This window comes from Heptranchias perlo, chromosome 8, assembly GCF_035084215.1.
Source record: "Heptranchias perlo isolate sHepPer1 chromosome 8, sHepPer1.hap1, whole genome shotgun sequence".
In the NCBI taxonomy this organism is placed as follows: Eukaryota; Metazoa; Chordata; class Chondrichthyes; order Hexanchiformes; family Hexanchidae; genus Heptranchias; species Heptranchias perlo.
Window position 1 is genome coordinate 31,905,220 of NC_090332.1, and position 20,424 is coordinate 31,925,643.

A 20,424-nucleotide genomic window follows, 5' to 3' on the forward strand; every position below is an offset into this window, starting at 1 on the left:
TCCCACTCCTGATCACTATCCAAAGATCTCTCAAGTTGTGTATGTGGGTGGTTAGGTGAAAACAAGATTGGGGTCAGCTCTGCTGCTCCCCATGAATAATGCCCTGCCAACACCAAGTGTCAAGTATCACACATGAAAAATGGCCACATCATAGAATCATAGAAAATTTACAGCACAGAAGATGGTCATTCGGCCCATCGTGTCACCCAGCCTAATCCCACATTCCAGCACTTGGTCCATAGCCTTGTAGGTTACGGCACTTCAGGTACGCATCCAGGTACTTTTGAAATGAGTTGAGGGTTTCTGCCTCTATCACCCTTTCAGGCAGTGAATTCCAGACCCCCACCACCCTCTGGGTGAAAAATTTTTTCCTCAGCTCCCCTCTAATCCTTCTACCAATTACTTTAAATCTATGCCCCCTGGTTATTGTCCTCTCTGCTAAGGGAAATAGGTCATTCCTATCCACTCTATTCAGGACCCTCATAATTTTGTACACCTCAATTAAATCACCCCTCAGCCTCCTCTGCACCAAGGAAAACAAGCCTAGACTATCCAATCTTTCCTCATAGCTAAAATTCTGCAGTCCTGCCAACATCCTTGTAATTCTCCTCTGTACCCTCTCCAGTGCAATCACATCTTTCCTGTAATGTGGTGACCAGAACTGTACACAGCACTCAAGCTGTGGTCTAATCAGTGTTTTATACAGTTCCAACATAACCTCCCTGCTCTTATATTCTATGCCTCAGCTAATAAAGGAAAGTATTCCATATGCCTTCTTAACCACCTTATCTACCTGTTCTGCCACCTTCAGGGATCTGTGGTCATGCACTCCAAGGTCCCTCACTTCCTCTACACCTCTCAGTATCCTCCCATTTATTATGTATTCCCTTGCCTTGTTTGCCCTCCCCAAATGCATTACCTCACATTTCTCTGGATCAAATTCCATTTGCCACTTTTCTGCCCACCTGACCAGTCCACTGATACCTTCCTCCTGTCTAGCTTTCCTCCTCATTATCAACCACACAGCCAATTTTTGTATCATCTGCAAACTTCTTAATCATGCCCCCTACATTTAAGTCCAAATCATTATTATATACCACAAAAAGCAAGGGACCTAGTACTGAGCCCTGCAGGACCCCACTGAAAACATCCTTCCAGTCACAAAAATACCTGTTGACCATTACCCATTGCTTCCTGCCACTGAGCCAATTTTGGATCCAACTTGCCACTTTCCCTTGGATCACATGGGTTTGTACTTTTTTGACCAGTCTGTCATGTGGGACCTTGTCAAAAGCCTTGCTAAAATCCATGTGGACTACATCAAATGCACTACCCTCATTTACCATCCTTGTTACCTCCTCAAAAAATGTAATCAAGTTAGTCAGACACGTCCTTCCCTTAACTAATCCATGCTGACTGTCCTTGATTATTCTGTGCCTTTCTAGGTTTATCCCGTCCCTCAGAACTGTTTCCAATAATTTGCCCAATACCGATGTTAGACTGACTGACCACTTGAACCAAGTATCAGGGTGACACTTGCACACAAGGAATCATACTATAGCAAGGAGTCAATGCCTTGAGAAGAGGTTGGGAAGGGGAGATAATTAGCAGGAAGAAAAATTTCAAACAACTCTATTCAAGGGCTTGGTGCAATTCAGCACATCACAATTGTAACGCATCTAAAATAAAATCAGCCTCAATGTTACATCTAACCAAATATTTACCGATTCGTTGATGGAAGTATTTTAAAAGCTTTAATATAGCTAAATTGTTGGGCCCATCAAGAACAAAATGTTTTTTAAATGATGTAGTTCTTATTTTCCACAAGTATGTTGCACTTGTAATGTTTACTGAGCAGTGACTTGGAAAGCATGTACACAGCATACACTAAGGATCAAAACTTTGGTAGTGCAATTGTATTTCTTCTAATTTTACTTAAATACAATATAGCTTTCCAATATATCGACAGCATATTAAAAATCCTACGCCTGCCTACACTTATCAACTTTTTCCATCATATATTCTCATGTCCATATTTATAGTGAAAACTGCCTATGTAAAACCTGTCTAGCTGTAAGTGAGGGAAGATGGGGGGGGCATAGGGGGAGGGGGGAGAGTGAGAGAGAGAGAGAGAGAAGGGGTAGGAGAAGAGGACAGAGAGAACAGTGGGCAAAAAACCGTTAGGAGGAGGGGAAAGAGAGGAGTCTGTGTCTGGAAAAGCAGGCAACAGAGGGGAAGAGGCAGCAAGTGGAAAAGGTGGAGGCTTGGGGGAGCTGGGGGGATGATGAGAAGGGTGATGAGTTGGAAAATTTTAACCAGTTTGGGGGGTGTGGGGGTGATGAAAATTACAGCCAGTGAGCGACACAATGAAACATGAAACCATGGAGGGAAGGGTGGGTGAGGGAGGAAGCAGGAAGATGAAGCCAGCAAGGGCTGTGGACAGGAAACTACAGCTGTCAAGCTGCTAACGATGGGGTGGGGAGAAAACCAGGAATTGCAGCCAGCGAGGTTGGAAGCTGCTATCTATGCACAGAGATGCAGCAGGACAGAGAAACATCAGGAATGCCATTTGAGGAAGCAAGATTAAGCAGCACCAAGAGCCAGTCGGTTTGGAGTGACTGCAAGTGAGGATACTGGATTGGGATGGGAAGAGTAGCGGCTAGGCTGACTTGTGGCGTCAGCTGCAACAGGATCTATTGGGGACAGCAGATTAAGGAGGCAGACAGAGAGAGAGGACTGTAGGCTAGTAGATCCAGCGGGGGCAGGAAATATGATGCTGGGAGGAAAAGCGGCCAGTAGTGTGGGGAAGAGGGGTGTACAGGAGGGACAAATTTTTTAAAAATGAATTGGGCCAGAAATCACGCAGAGCGCCGAGGCAATGCTCACCGCAGCTCCTGCGAATTTAGTTAACGAAAATACTTACTGCAGGGTCTGTGGCGTCAAATTGCTTGAATTCAAACTTTAAACAAAATGTGCGCTATCAACCCAGCCTCTGCACAGTGTGATTTGCCATGGGTCTGAAAAACTCTGAGGAGAAGACATGCCCACAAAATCTGTCAGGACGAGAAGTCACGCCCACAGATTCAGGCTGCATTGCTCAAGCAGACTTCATTTAAAGTTAGTATTCTGGATGTCGTTGTAAATATAAATTTAACATTTTAATAAAAAAATGAAGAAATACTTGAATTAAATTAAAGAGACAGAAGGGAAAAGTAAAAAAACATAATTTTAAAATTTTTAATGACCAAAAACTATTAAAATATGGAGTAATGAGACTCCACATTTTAAAAAGTTAATGACTGCCAAACAACTAAAAATTAAGACTAACCACGCTGTTAAAACTTAGTTTAGACTTGGTATTTTTAAGCGCACCTGTTACTTTCCAGCTGGGCATATAAGCAAGTTGGTGCTTTTTCAATGATTTCTCTGATTGCAGTGTGCAATGGCCCTTTAATTCGAGACTGCCATATCGCCGGCGAACCACTAGGAGCAAGTTGTCGATTTCTATGTTTTACTGTGCATGTGCAAACTCTGGAACTTGTTCTTTCAATTCACCACTTAAAATAGAGGGCTATTGAGCTCCTCAGTTATTCTGGCCCAATATATCTGCAAATGTTCCTATTTACCTCCTTTGCTTCTCTACAGCAACATGGTTGCTGGTTTACATAACAAATGCTTAAAAACTTAGACTGCTCCACAGTGACATTCAGTGGCCAAAGTCTGTAACTGCATGCAGACTTGACCAGTTCCTTTTTTTTAAAACTAGTAACACTCAGTATACTATATAGCAGCCCTTGTTTTAGCAGCTAATGTCACATGATATTAACATTGAAATCCTCTATCACATCACCACCTACAGGTATAACAAGTATTGCTTGTAAATGTTGAAACTTTTATAATGGATTTTATCATGAATAGAGGCCGACATGGGACTTTTCAATGCAATTTTGAAATTGAATGTTCAGAGCCAATCAGCATTTTCAATGTATACTAGATATGGGAAACCTTAATTCTTAACTTTTGAGTATTGAATCAAAACATTGCACAGTAATCACTGAAGATAAAACAGAAAGTGATACAGCGCTCCTATCAAAAGTCCTGAAATCTTACTAATGACCTACGACTATAACCAGGAGGTGGAAATTGCCCGAGTTTTGTAATCCAGCAGTGTTCCTTAGTTTGACACAAACTGACCATTAGGGCTAAGCACCAGTCACTTCTAAATTTGAACTGGGAAAATTCAAGCTCATTTGGAATTTGCCCAGTTTGAATGAATTTAAACTAGATAATCTAAAGTTCAAATCAAGTCTGGATTCAGATTATTCATATCATACCTCAACATGATCTAATTCTAACCTTATCCCTACTGACCAATGCGGGAAATGTCTTTTCACTTCAGTCCTAAATCTAGTTTTGTAGCTTTTTAAATCTGCGTAATGAAGCTTTAGTTGTCAAATGCTAAACACCCATACGGTGTGGCAGAGTTAGAATCACAGTTCAGGTACTATTTTGGATTTTTAGTCTGATCGGTGTATGAACTGCCTCTCAATAGCGGTGACAGGACTTATGCTAGAGGAGGAGATAGGGATTTAAAATAATGACAAATGACATGGATACTACATCCTGAGCGACAAAACGCATCCCTTTTGGCCAATGCAGAGTAACACTGTTGTGGAGAAATCTGTAGCATAGTTTTGTTGAACCAGACCTACCAATCAAATATAAAACTGTGCCACCCTCCCTACAAAAAAAAGCATGGTCATGGCAAAAGAGTGAAAGAAGTTAAAAACTACCAAATAAAGCACAAATAATCAACAACATGAAAAAGCATTGGTTGCTAGCAGTCTGCATATGTGAAGTAGTGGTACATTATTCATTATGATGGAAGGCTATTTTTTGTGTCTAGTGTGAAGAGAATAGTATTAGCAGAGCCCTGGTCGCACACTTGAGTTCCGGATTAAAATAAAAAACAGATGTACCTGGAGGTGGCAGATAGCCATGGAAGAGAACACTGCCACATGACGACCGCTCAAGTTCTTCACACAACAACAGACGGCGCACTAAGTAAATACAAAATCATATATAAAGAAAATACCTTTTCAGGCATCAACCCACTTTCAAATAAAAGCTCACTTAGCACTTTTCTAGCATTTGACAAACCTGAGATTCTCTTTCATTTAACACAAGGAATTGTGCATTGACCAGTAACAATGTGGATGACCCAATCAAATATAAAACAATGCCTCGCAATCTCACATGAAAAAAATCCCAAGGAAGGGAAAAAAGAATTTCTATTCAAATTTAATTTAAACAAAAATTAAATCTTTGTTTATAGTAGAGCCCTTACTATCATTATCAATTCAAAACCAAAAAGCTCCAATGCTGATAGTGTTAAAAAAAAAGGTTTGTTCTAAGAAGGGGTTTATTCTCTTCAAGGGAAGTTTTATGGATGGAATCAATTCCATGGATAACCTGTGCCATGAAACTACTTAGATCCGTACTAGGTTAGTTTCCACTGAGTGTTGGTAGGAAGGTTATGGAAATTACTTAGAAAGCACCTTTATCTGTTTAAAAGAAAATTACAACTTTTAAGATTAAGAAATTAAGGTGAAGGACCAAGGACATACTGCAGGACATCAACAGGATTGACAGAGAGATGAGAAAAATCGAGAAGCAAGTGGTTAGACTGTAGAAGGAATAAGGAGTTCCAAAATTGTAGAGCTTTGAGGCCCTGGGAAAGAAAAGTAAGAGACTGAAGAGTTGATTTTCATACAGTGAAGATGTAGAACATTGTACTTGGACTGTAGAAGGAACAACAGGCAAAAGTTTACAGAACTATCAACAAAACAAGAAAAACGAGCAAGAATGCAAAGGAAAGAAAGAGATTAAAGGCTAGAGGTGAGAGAGGGACCATGCTTATCAGTTGACAAGCTTTCCTTGTATCCTGTCCGGGTTTGAGAGCTATTTTGCTTGAACAGACATAGGTTTTACAGAAAGTCGAGAACAGTTGATAGAAAAAGAAGTGTTTGGCATAAAAGAGGAAACCAAGACTCATGCAAGGAGCTTTAGCTGTGAAGGAGAAATGAGCATTTCAGTTCAGTGAGAAGTGATAGTGAGAACAAGAATATCAGTAAATGAAGAAAGACTGAGGCTAGAACCAACAAATGTACAAGGTGGCAGCTAAAACTGGAAAGTAATATATTCCATCCTGACTTTGTATATATTGTTAACTTTTAAAATAATTTTTACATATCTTTACATTTCACCCATGGTATGAACAGACTATGCTTTGGAGAACAATTGAATGACAACATACCCCACTTGTGAATAAAACTTTCATAACAAATTCAAGACTTCAATCATTTGTGGAATGTGTATAGTAGATCTGAACCATACTGCACAAGCAGGAATTGTTAAACAAGACATACTAAGTACTGCAACAGATGTGCATGCGTGCTCCCATTCATTGAAAAAGCAACTTAATTTTCCCCCCTGCTATATCTTTTTTGATTTACAGTTCTAGTTTTACATTCTCTGCTGACCATTTTGCAACTTAGATTTTACAGTGGAACTGGAATAAACATAAATGCATCCCACTGAAATGTTAAAGAGAAGCTTTAGTGTAGAGACAAGTACTAGGAATAGTAATTACTTACCCCTAGATAAGTACAGTGATATTTGTTTCCTGCTTTTTTCCCCCCTTCTCAGGCTGCTGACTCATTGTATTGCTCAGTTTCACAAGTGCTAGCAGTCCTCCAGCATCTTACCCATTGTCATGCCTCATTTTGAAGTCTAGCCAGTGAGTGTTTGCAGACTATTTACCTGCGGACAGCATCACAGCCAAACCCAATCCTGTCCATTCAATGTCCACGCTTTTGCAGCAGAGGACACTAAACAGCAATTAGGAATGTGTATCCTGGCTGGTTCCATTCTCTCCATCCTCCCCACTCCCCACCAGACTTGGGTCATTGAGTTCGATTGTAGTGCCCAGCTGAGACCAAGCAATTCACATAGAAACATAGAAAATAGGAACAGGAGTAGGCCGTTCGGCCCTTCGAGACTGCTCCGCCATTCAATACGATCATGGCTGATCCCCTCTCAATACCATATTCCCAATCTCTTCCCACGTCCCTTGATGCCTTTTGTGTCTAGAAATCTATCTAGCTCCTTCTTAAATATATTCAGTGACTGGGCCTCCACAGCTTTCTGTGGTAGAGAATTCCACAGGTTCACCACCCTCTGAGTGAAGAAATTTCTCCTCATCTCAGTCCTAAATGTCCTACCCCATATCCTGAGACTGTGACCCCCTCGTTCTGGATCCCCCCCCCTCAGCCAGGGGAAACATCCTCTTTGCATCCAGTCTGTCTAGCCCTGTCAGAATTTTATATGTTTCAATGAGATTCCCTCTCATTCTTCTAAACTCGAGTGAATACAGGCTGAGTCGACCCAATCTCTCATACAACAGTCCTGCCATCCTAGGGATCAGTCTGGTGAACCTTCGCTGCACTCCCTCTATGGCAAGTATATCCTTTCTTAGGTAAGGAGACCAAAACTGCACACAATACTCCAGGTGTGGTCTCACCAAGGCCCTGTATAACTGCAGTAGGACATCCTTGATCCTATACTCAAATGCTCTGGCCATGAAGGCCAACATACCATTTGCCTTCCTAACTGCTTGCTGCACCTACATGTTTGTTTTCACTGACTGGTATACAAGGACACCCAGGTCTCTTTGTACATCAACATTCCCCAATCTATCACCATTTAAATAATACTCTGCCTTTCTGTTTTTCCTTCTGAAGTGGAAAACTTCACATTTATCCACATTATACTGCATCTGCCATGTATTTGCCCACTCACTCAACTTGTCTAAATTGTCTTGAAGCCTCTTTGCATCCTCCTCACAACTCACGATCCCACCTAGTTTTGTGTCGTCAGCAAACTTGGAAATATTACATTTGGTTCCCTCATCCAAATCATTGATATGTATTGTGAATAGCTGGGGCCCAATCACTGATCCCTGCAGTACCCCACCAGTCACTGCCTGCCACCCCAAAAAAGACCCATTTGTTCCTACTCTCTGTTTCCTGTCTGTTAACCAATTTTCAATCCATGCCAGTATGTTACCACCAATCCTATGTGCTTTAATTTTGCACACTAACTTCTTATATGGGACTTTATCAAAGGTCTTCTGAAAATCCAAATAAACCACATCCACTGGTTCTCCCTTATCTATTCTACCAATTACATCCTCAAAAAACTCCAGTAGGTTTGTCAAACATGATTTCCCTTTCATAAATCCATGTTGACTTTGTCTAATCCCATTGATATTTTCTAAGTGTCCTGTTATCACATCCTTTACAATAAACTCTAGCATTTTCCCTACTACTGATGTTAGGCTAACCGGTCTGTAGTTCCCTATTTTCTCTCTCCCTCCTTTTTTAAATAGTGGGGTTACATTTGCCACCCTCCAATCTGCAGGAACTGTTCCATAATCTATAGAATTTTGGAAGATGACAATTAATGCATCCACTATTTCCATGGCTACCTCTTTTAGTACTCTGGGATGCAGATTATCAGGTCCTGGCGATTTATCGGCTTTCAGTCCCATTAATTTCTCCAGCACTATTTTTTACTAATACTAATTTCCTTTAATTCCTCCTTCTCACTACTCCCTTGGTTCCCTAGCATTTCTGGGAAGTTACTTGTGTCCTCTGCTGTGAAGACAGAACCAAAATATTTGTTTAATTGCTCTACCATTTCCCTGTTCCCCATTATAAATTCTCCCGTTTCTGTCTGTAAGGGACCTACATTTGTCTTCACTAATCTTTCTTTTTACATACTTGTAGAAGCTTTTGCAGTCCACTTTTATGTTCCTTGCAAGTTTATTCTCATACTCTATTTTTCCCCTCTTAATTAATCTCTTGGTCCTTTTTTGCTGAATTCTAAATTGCTCCCAATCCTCAGGCTTGCTACTTTTTCTGGCAACTTTAAATGACTCCTCTTTGGATCTAATACTGTCCTTATTTTTTTTTTTACCATGGATTAGGGAATGAATTTCAGATCTTCCCAGTTTGTATGGCTCAGTACTATACCAGGTATTACATTTATGCACTGTTATTGGGATGCACGCCAAGTGAAGTTTTTAATGTATTGATGTTGTTTACTGCCCTTTCGGCTTTTCCATTTCAGTGGAGCAGCACATATAAAATAACAATGGAAATGGATTCACAAAAAAGAATACAATTGGTCTGTAAATTGACCAATCCCATGGACTTCAATGTTAGGGAGCTGACACACTGCAACGGCCCATGTAGTCTCATAAGACTCAAAGGGATGAATGCAGGTGCAGCCCTGTAAAAAGCATTAAACAACAAATTGATATTGATAATGTATATTAATGGGAACTTATCTCTATAATAAAGTTCCTCTTTACTGTGAACATCAACAGTTCATCATCTATTCACTATTTGATTTCATTTAAAAATTAACCCTATATTCTGCAATAAAAAATTCTCTTTCATACATTGCAATAACAGAACAATGATAAAAATTACTCCTACCTAGAGGAGTAATCCCATAAAATTCAGCTTCATGTCTCAGAACATTGATGTTTACTCCCCTGCAGGATAAGGAAAGTGCATCAGCAACAGTTTTTAATCAACGTCTCTTAAAAAACACTCAACAGTCAAAATCAAAGAAAACTTGAAATTATGTAATGCCTTATCCTGTCTTCAGGACTTCCCAAAGTGTTTCATGGCATTTTTTTGTCATTATGAAAGCAAACATGGCAGCCAATGTGCACAAAGTAAAATCCCACCAACAGCAAATGAGATGAGTGACTAGTTCATTCTTTTTGGTGGCATTGGTTGAGGGAGGAAAGTTGACCAGGGCACTGGAAGAACTTGACTTTTCTCTGAATAGAATCATGGGATCTTTTACATCCATTTAAACCACCAGAACAGGCAGATTTGGTTTAATGTCTCATCGGTAAGGCACTTCCCCCTCAGTATTACACTGAGTCAGCCTAGATGACGTACTCAAGTTAGAAAAGAAAAGACTGAATATGTTTAAGAGTAGATCAGATTTAACTTTTTTGTAAGTTCATGGAGCTTCAGTGAAACGTATATTTCGTTAAAGCTGTGTGAGCATGCATAAAAATTTAACTGGAATTCCAACAAATATTCCAAATAACCAAAGTGTATATCGAACGTCGATGCTCCAAGCTGACTCCACCCTATCCTACTGGTTTTTCAGCTATATTTTCTAGCATGATTGTGGCCAGAAATTCACTCTGCTGGGCTGTAGTCCATTTCTCCGCCACTTCTGGATCTTATAGTGACCTCCAACTTCGCCACCGTTTTTCTGTCCCGTGATCGATTCTGCACATCTCCTGGCTCTACGTTCCCACGGAAATACCTCCAGCAGTGCGTCCTCTGATACTCTACCCTTCAAATAGCTTCTGGACTCACTCACCCACCACACCTGTCTCCAAACCTGGACATCAGTTCGTTGATGCACCAAGCTAACTCCACCCTATCTATGTAAACTTTATCCCACAATTGGATGTCTGACTTTAACTATGGACTCCCTCCTATGGTTCCCTCTCTATTCCCTGTTTATTATCAGGATATATCTATGCCAATCTTGCTATGTAACCACAGCTACATAACTGGTTTCCGTGTCCATTCGCGTGCATGTTTTGGTTGCCGCTCTCGACCCAAGCCCATCACTTCCATTTCCTCTTTATTCACCTTTTTTTTTTCTCTTTACCCCTCCTAGGCCCCTCTCTCCTGTTGTCTTGCCTCCTTTCATCTCTCCCGTCCCAGGTACTCTGCCTCCCCAAATCTCTACCCCAACCCTTCAGCGCTTCTCGACCTTCCTACTCTCCTGCCGCAGTACCAGGCTTGACTCCCTTAGATAAGCCTACAGCTTCCCTTCTATGCCTTTCTTGGCATCCACCGAAGAGTTCATCGAGGCACTCATCGCTGCCCCCTTACGAGCAGCAACCCCAAATGCCCCATCCTTCTCTCTCACCGACTTTCCCACCCAGCGGCCCGCTGGGGGCTAATCTAGCCGATCTCCTTCCCGTCCTACTCACCCCTCCCAGCGCTGACTCTGTGGACTCTGCCAGCGGATCAGCTCCCTCCAGAATGTCCGTTCACTTGCGAACGAGGCCCTTGAGCTTATTGTGGATGATTGCATCGACATCATGGCCTTGACGGAAACCTGGCTGACGGGTGATTGATACCTTCTCCGTTAATTAAGTCTTTCCGTCTCGCTATACCTTCCACCACTTGTCCCACCCAGACCACCGTGGTGGCAGTGTGGGCCTTATCACCAAATCACACCTGGGTCTCTCCCCCAATTCACCTCCTCCTCCTTTGAGCATCTCACCTTGTTCCTCCCCTCTCCTTTAAAATCCTCGTTCTCTACCTCCCACCCAGGTACCACGCCAAGTTTCTCACAGAGATATCTTCACTGCTTTCCTCCCTCAGCCTCTGCACTGAGCGAATTCCCATCCTCGGTGATTTCAACCTCCATCTCAACTTATCATGCTCTCTCTCCTCTGAGTTCACTGCACTCCTATCCTCCCTTAATCTCTCCCTCCAGATAAACTCCCCTACCCATATTCACAGCTACCCCCTCGACCCTGACATCTCACGTGGCCTCTCTACTCCCATCATGTCAATCACGGATAAGGCCATCTCTGAACACTTCCTTGTATCCCTCTCCACCCACATCCCCCCTTCCACCTCTCCCAACCCCACTTCCTTCTGTGTCCACCCCTGGGAAAAAAACTCTCCCCAAGTCACTTACAATAGCACGTTCAAATTCCCAACTGTCTAGCCTTTGGCCCTCCATTCACCACGACACTTCTGCAGCTACCGATCTGCTCAATCACACCCTCACCTCCACCTTTGATTCCCTTGTCCCCATTAAAACCATTACTCTCTCACCCTGGTCATTCCCATGGTATGGCCCTCATCTCCACTCCCTTAAGTCCAAGGGACACAGGCATGAACGTTTATGGTGGACAACTGGTTTAGCCATTCATTGCCACATCTGGCTGGACGACATAAAGCACTACCGGGTCCTGCTCACCTCTGCCAAAACTGCTCAGTACCCTGGAATGCAACAATAACCCCCGGCTGCCGTTCTCCACTATAAACCCCTCTCCCCTGCCGCCTCCACCCTCATGTCCAACAAGCTCATGGACTACTTTGTCTCTAAGATTGAGACCATTCGTTCAGTTGCCTCTGCCGCTTCCCTCCCTTCCCCTAGCCCACCAAGCCAAACTTCCCCCACGGTTCCTCCCTGCCCCTGTCCTAAATTCTCATCTTTCTCTCGTTTCTCTCCTATCCCCCCTCATGCCCTCTCCAAGCTCATCTTGACCATGAGACCCACCTCCTGCTCCCTTGACCCTATTCCCACCAAACTGCTGACTACCCAACTTCCCTTTTTGGCCCCCCATGTTAGCTGATATTGTTAATGGTTCCCTCCCCTCCAAAAAAAATGGGAGCAGTAGTTATGATCTGAAGTTACTGAAATCAAGTCCGGAAGATTATAAACTGCCTAAACGAAAGATGAGGTGATGCTCACATTTTTTTCGGTCAGCTAGTGCTGGTAATGGTTCTGCTGTTGCCATTTACAGCTACTCCTGACCAATCTTTTATTTCTTAACCTGTCCCATTATCACCTTCCTTACCTTGCACCATCATTATTTTTTTTGTCATTTAATCACTCCTGCCCTCTACCCTATCACAGACCTTCCCTTTTTTTCTTCCCTCCCCTCTCCCCGGCTCTGTACTTGCTCAAAAACTTTAACTCTTAACATCTTTGACCTGAAACGTTAACTCCATTTCTTTCTCCACAGACTTGCTGAGCTTCTCCTGCATTTTCTGTTTTAATTTCATGTATACTTTAACCTTTTTGTGCGTTTGTCGGCAAAATTGTAAGACGAAAAGCTGAGTGTGCATGTGTTTCTTTGATCATTAAGTGCTTTACTTCCATGAATACTGAATGATGTTAAATGTTTGTTAAGTAAATGTACACCTGTGAAGTACCTTTAGCTGTATTGTGTGAGTGTATGCAAGGGGTTTTCTACGAAAATTAGTGCATGTGGCTGAAACAGTGTCACTGTGGCCACATCTGTGGCTAGTCAGCAATTTCTATTGCATAACACTGGTTTATGCAAGCCCTTTGATCAAATGCTATGCGACCTCACAATGTCTGTCTTCTTAGTTACATGATGTTTCAGTGCATTCAGAAGCAATATTTTTTAAGAAGCAGTACAGGTATGCACCCAACAGTCAAAATTAATGCCATTAATAGGATTATAGATTTTGATATTTGATACATATGTTAGTGCATGGTGCTGGATCATCAGAAAAAGTAACAAAATTCAAAAGGTATGCATAACTGCAACTCAAATGCCAGCACTAATTCATTGCTTTCCCTTGCTAATTATTGCAAGCATCCATGCATTATTTAGATGGAGCTACAACAATAATTATTTATTACAACAAAAATAATTAGTTATAATACAGTATTCACACAATTCATCACATGTTATTTCTAAAGTGACAAAGACAACGGGGGAAAATTTCTTCTGTTCTCTATTTGTATTGAAATCACAAAGATGGTCTCTATACTCACATTGTTGATTTGCTACAAATAGCAAAGAAAGTAAATCTTTCTCCATGTAAACAAACATTTTCAATGTGCTCAGAGGTCTAACCGGAAGTCATTTTAGGAAATGTATTTTTGAAGGAGGTAAAAGTAAAGAAATTACATTGTGTATTTCTGTTGGGATTAGTTGGACTGTTGTTGACTACAGTCTAATTATGATTAAAACAAAAGCATTTCCTTACCTTAAATCTAACTCCTTTGTTCGAAGAAAATTCAGAATTGGTGCAAATGCTGTGGGATCGCGGTCAATAAATATCTATGGGGAAAAACATATATATTTTAATAGCAATGGAAGACACTTGTTTTAAATATTTAACGTGGCACTGATAGCTCATGTAGGCATGTCTACTATATGTACAACTTTAAGTATAGTGCTGCACAGTGGCCTTAAATAGACTATGTTAAAGCAAGGGATTTTTCAGCTTCAAAGCTTTGGATGACACATTTGACCCCCTCTGTATGATAAACATTGGACAAGAACAAATCTTTTGAAAATGCCACTCCTGTTTGACACAATAAGTGACTTGATTTGTTACTTCCTAATTGACCAATGAATCAGCAAAGTCCGAGATCTTCACCAGGCAACTGAGAACCAGACAACAAAATCTCAGTTTTCAATTGCTGCATTAAAAAAAGACTATGTGCATGTGAATAGTCCCATTTTGCACTAATCTACACCTTAGGTCAATCAGTCATTGAATGGTCTGAAGTGTAGATTTTGGCCAATATAAAGAAAGTGATCATCAAAACCAAATCCCCAGCAGCCCTAAATGACTGTTATCTCTGCTCAGGCCACACCGGAAACCAAACATCATTCTGGGCAGAAGAGTGCAAGCGCACAGTGCCATCAAAGCATCATACCTCAACTGTATAAATTAGCAGGCAACAAATTCAAAATGCTGAGCTTTAGATTAGGTCAGCATAAATGAGGAAGAAGCAAATCAGACAACACAACCAATTAAAAAACAGTATTACAGATTCTGTACCACATCCTCTAATATCGGAAAGTTAGAATATTTCTAATTTTTCAGACACTAATAAACAAAGTCTGTACTTTGTACTCTTGTTTTCACTTTCTTGTATATGGTTATCTTTGCAATATAGACATATGGCCACACACAGATGTTATATAGTGATGTTGAAGACATTTCAGCTGTTATTCACTGTGTAGTAGCACTGCAAGTCCACTTTCCCACCTCAAATCTTTGTACTTGTGTTTGTCTTTAGAATTTACAGAGCAAAAGTAAGGGGATCCTGAGCTCTATCTTCAATAACTTCTGGCAGAAACAAAATTCTTGATTTGCAGTCCAACTTGTTCAAGCTTCTAAGGGAGCATACGACCCACCCCACAATTTATTTCCTCTCCTCCAAATTCCCCCCAACCCAATATGGAACTAATTTTTCTACAAGCCCGTCTACTCCTCTGCTTTTGTTTGATTATCATAGAATCATAGAAAGGTTACAGCGCGGAAGGAGGCCATTCGGCCCATCAAGGCCATGCCGGCTCTATGCAAGAGCAATCAGCTAGTCAGGTTCCCCCGCCCTATCCCCATAGCCCTGCAAATTTTTTCCTTTCAAGTATTTATCCAGTTCCCTTTTGAAGGCCATGATTGAATCTGCCTCCACCACTCCCTTGGGCAGTGCACTCCAGATCCTAATCGCTCGCTGTGTAAAAAACTTTTTCCTCAAGTCGCCTTTGGTTATTTTAGAAAACCAGTCTATAAAGGGAACCCCGACTAAATTCAGGTTTCAGTCTTTGAAGGTGTAAATACAATTTTTCAACAGATGCACCAAAGATAAGCTTTTTTGTTTTCTTTTATTACAGATGAGGCAAGAAATTAGTTTCTTTGCAAGAATTAATTTCAAAAGGTGAAGCTGAGATATTACATTTTTACCACCAGATGGCATTATAGGCCACAGTATACTGCTGAAATGGAGCTCTGTTGTAATAAGGACTTTGCACCATTACAGTAAAGTTTGCAATCTTTTGCCCAGCCCAAAATCAGACAGGAGTACTGTTCTGAACAAGGGGTGCAGCTTATGAAAGAGGTCACTGCATTAAAAAAAAGGCACATGTGCAAAAAAGTGGATCAGCTTACACATGCTTTTTTTAAAAAAAATGCGGCAATCAAAACTTGAATTTTACTGCCCCATTGTCAGTTATCAAAATTTCCGAGCAGCCCCCTAAAACCAACTATCTATTCAAAACCAGACAAGAGGCTACCCTACATAGAGATCTTCATGGGTCCTGGGGTTACCTGTCTTTTATTGACTGTGGTCTATCTAATCACGCTCTCCCTTCCTCAACTGAAGGGTAATACCGAAGCATGCAGCCACATTGAAAAATTAATGGGCAGATAGCAAAAAATCTAAACTATAAAAGTTAAAAATCAAAAATCCAGTCAATTCAGAAATGTTTAATTACTGTGGAATGCTACACATCCAACCATCAACTATTTTCCGGACGGCAGGCCTAATGTTATTACCCTTACATATCACAGTACTATATTATCCATTGTATGCAACAGCGGGAGATAGTTAGATTGAGATAATGAATCAGAATATTATTTCATTCTTTTTCTAACAAAAATATCACGTTTGGTTATCTGACCTAGTCACATCTTCATTCGACATTTAAACAATTCAAGGAAAAAAGCCATCTCCCAATTAGCATGTGCTATTGAAGTGTTTTTCTAAAGTTTGAGATAGCCATTGAAAATATTGAATCCCCTATTCTGCTGGGGTGCAAAATCATACTAATCATTCCTGATGGCAGTCAAGCACCAAAATGATTGCTCCCACTGAGAGTGCAAGGCCGAGCTATACAGTCTGTTTTCACCAAGTTATGATGTGGAGATGCCGGTGATGGACTGGGGTTGACAATTGTAAACAATTTTACAACACCAAGTTATAGTCCAACAATTTTATTTTTAATCCCACAAGCTTTCGGAGGCTTCCCCCTTCCTCAGGTGGTGTGGAAATGACCAAGTTAGACATCAACGTATGCAACTTACCAATAAAAGTCTTCTCTAGCAAAAGCAAAATAAGTAATTCTCTATCATGGAGTATTTATCTTACTACAAACCTCCACATTGGCTTTTGAACAGCTGTTCAGCAGGATATGGTGTTTAACCATTTCCATGCCAAATACAGTAAAGCCACATATAAATGTGCATACTTTAAGTCAAAAGGGAACACATTAAAAATGTGGTGTGTGTAATCTGAATTTACAATTAATGATGAATGATCCAATTATATACACACACTATAGAAAAGCCAAGTTAAAGAATTACTTGGAGCTACACAATACAAGCAAGTACCATTCTCAATATAACTTTAGGATCACTTGCCTCCCCTTCACCTGTGACCCTCGACAGACATGCTACTCCAGATGCTGCTGTGGCTCCATTCATGGCATGCTTGAGTATGGAATGTTTGAAAGATCACAAGATAGATACAGACAAAAGAGGCTATTCAACCTATTGTGGCTAATGCGTGCAGAAGGGTCTTTCCCTTCCCCGTCACAGAATTAAACTGATTCTTAAATGATTCAAGACTTTTAGCCTTCGTTATTTTACCCTGAAATCCATTCTATGTTGATCATGTGCTGGATCAAAGAAAACGTTCTATCAGTCCCAAATACCCGTGTTCTATTGTCACAGTTTAATTTGAAGTAACATTTCAGATATAATTTTTTCAGCACAATATATACTTTTATACGATCGCCCCTCAGTCACTTACTTTTAAGACTGAAAAGTCCAAGTTTCTGCCATCTTTCCTCATAAGTCATTGCTCTGATGTTAGGGATCAGTCACGTGACTATCCGCTAAAAAGTCTTCAGGACTTGAATACCTTGTCTCAGTGACGAGAACTGGACAGAGTACGCAGGTGTGGTCTGAGCAGAGCATGACTTCCTCTGACTTGTATTGTACTCTTAGATATATAGTTCAGCATTCAATTTGCGTTGTTGATTGTTGCTAGTGATTGGACATGTTGGGCGTCAAAGGCACTAAAACAACTAGATTTCTTTAAATTTCATCTTTAGCTATTGTTGACGAAGCTGGGATTCAATGTTACCCCTTCTCCAACAAAAGAAAACAATTGGGAGCAGGATTATTCCAGCTTCTACCCAGAAAGTGAAAGGGCATGATAAAGATTGAATCATTACTGTCATTGTCCAACAATATTTCTTTCCTCTACTAGTAGGAAAATGCCTGGCCTCCAAAGTGGCATGATTGAAAAAAGCTCACTACGTGATCCACGATACAACCCTCCACAATGCAGAATTCATATTAACCCTCTGGAAGAAATAATTCCAAAACAGAACTCCCTGCGCAACCAGCACAATCATAGAAAGCTTTTTAAAAATTGTTATATTATGAAATCTAATGTAAGTAATATTTTGCCACCCTGCACAATATCAGCTTTAGGTGAAACATTTGACAACTTTAACCACCTTAAAAAGTTTTCTTTGAAACTAAAAATACAAGTCTGAAAAGGGATTCTGATAAAACAATTTTCCTGAAATATGAGATTTCTATGTAACAGTAGTGTGCATAAATGCAATGCTGGACCAGAAGAATTCAATTAGACAGCATTTAGATGTTGAAGTAACAGCAGCACAAGCATTTATAAACTGCCAAGCCAGGAAAGGAGAGATTAGGAGGGTGACCAAAAGCTTGGGTGAAGAGATGGTTGACAACGTTTTTAAAAGGTGACAGTGGAGGCTCAAGGGTTTACAGAGGGAGTTGCAGACAGTAAGGCCACAGTGGCTGAAGGCTTTGCCATCAACAGTGGGGTGTTGGGAGGGAGAATACACAACAGGCCAGAAGAACGCTGCGTTTGTGGCAGAGGGGGATATAGGAAAGTGCGAGGCTTTGTAGGGATTTCAAGGTTAGGATGAGAACTTTAAATTTAATGCGTTGAGGGAAAGGAAGCGAAGTTAAGTCAGTGATGACAGGAGTAATGGGCAAGCAGGATTTAGTGCAGGCAGGGTACATGTGGCAGTCTTTTGGACAAGTTGAGTTTATGGAGGGCAGAGTATGAAAGGCAAAAAAGGACAGCATTGAAGTATTTGAGTCTGGAGGTGACAAAGGTATGTATACGGGTTTCATTTGTGGAAGGGCTGAGGTCAGGATGGAGGCGGGTAACGCTGCAGTGATAGAAATGCATGGTCTGTGTGCAGGATAGGATGTGAGGTTTAAAATTCAGTTCAGAGTTGTAAATGGTCTGGTTCAGTCTAAGATACTGGCTGTTAAATTATGTAACCATGAAAAATACCATATTAACACATTAATTCATGATGTCTCTGTTGTGTAGCAAAGCCATCTGGGAAGTTACTGAGCAGAGTGATCGGTTGCACTGCTTTGTAACTGACCACTGAAGTGCAAATGCCCCAGAGTAACTTGCTGAGTTACCCTGGGGCACTTGCAGTTCTCAGTAATCAGTTCCAAAGGAATGTTCAGGCACCTGGGAGCAGAAAAAGTGGTGGGGGCAGAAAAGGGTAATTTAAAGATTTGAAAAAAACGTATCTAATGTAAAATAAAAAGGAAAAACTGCAATGGTGTCTTTTGTAGTTGCAACTTTACTGACTAAAATAACTGGGAATGATTCATTAACAGTGCACAAATTAATGTAGACGAATTCTTTATACAGTGTGTTCCTCCGTATGAGTTAAAGAACATTCATAAGTAACAACAGATTTCTGCTTTCAAAAAATCAAACATTAAATAAAATGTATCAGCTTACTGCTCCAGTTTCATCCCGTAGTGTTGAGATTCTCCCACTCAGCAAACTGAAACAAAAGCAGTTACCAGTGAATTACTGTGAAGGTCAGTACTTTCTCTAATTTGAAAAGAAACTGTTCAACAATTTTTGGACAATATGTACTAGTTTATACAGAGGATGAACTGCCCACTGAAGGTTTCAAATATACCCCCCAAGCACATGGATCTAACTTTCTGTGCAAATGCTGATGAAACAGCATTAACAGGGCTATAGGGAAAAAGCAGGGGAATGGGACTAATTGGATAGCTCTTTCAAAGAGCTGGCACAGACATGATGGGTCGAATGACCTCCTCCTGTGCTGTACCTAAGAAAAGTAAAAAGGGTCCTATTAGAGCTGAAGCAAAATATGACAAATGTCGGAAATTTGAAATAAAACAGGAAATGCTGGAAACATTCAGCAGGTCCAGCAGCATTTGTGAAGAAAGGAAAAGGGTTAGGTTAGGTAAGCATTTCAGGTCTATGGCTCTTTGTCAGAACCAAAAGATGTTAGACATCTGTAACATCTTCTGGTTCTGACGATGGCCATACACCTGAAATGTTAACCTAACCTTTTTCCTTTCTCCACAGTTGCTGCCGAACCTGCTGAGTGTTTCCAGTAGCTCTTATTTTATTTCCAATTCGAACAGATACACATTTGGGGATGTTTATTACAATCAAGCCAGTGATGTAATATAAAACTTCAAGTAATATTGTGCTTTGTGACCGTTGAATAATGATCATTGAGTAACTAAACAAGCCACATCACACTACCAGTCAGTGTCAGCACATCACAGGACATTCAGTGTATACACATCATGCTGGTCAAACACTAGGCTGGATTTTAATACCGGTGGTAACTGACAGCAGAGTTACAGACAAAATGTTATGATTTTGAACTTGCTGGTAGTGGGAAAAGTGCAGCCCATACCAGGATTCAGATTTTCACCCTCTGTCTAGAGGCAGGGT

General features: G+C 40.8%; 1 protein-coding gene across 3 annotated transcripts in view; it reads right to left on the minus strand.

The window, feature by feature from the left end:
• Positions 1-20,424, minus strand: part of kctd3 (potassium channel tetramerization domain containing 3) — a 71,818-nt gene that overhangs the window by 39,669 nt on the left and 11,725 nt on the right. For 2 of the 3 annotated variants that reach the window (XM_067988906.1, XM_067988905.1), the window contains exons 1-2: positions 9,564-9,620; positions 4,980-5,060 (exon numbers count right to left, since the gene is read on the minus strand). In XM_067988906.1, the coding sequence (XP_067845007.1) occupies positions 4,980-5,020 (41 nt within the window). In that variant the 5' untranslated portion in view covers positions 5,021-5,060; positions 9,564-9,620. Of the gene's footprint in view, positions 1-4,979; positions 5,061-9,563; positions 9,623-13,874; positions 13,949-19,440; positions 19,487-20,424 lie in introns of those variants that run through there. The other variant, XM_067988904.1, reaches the window with a different exon arrangement.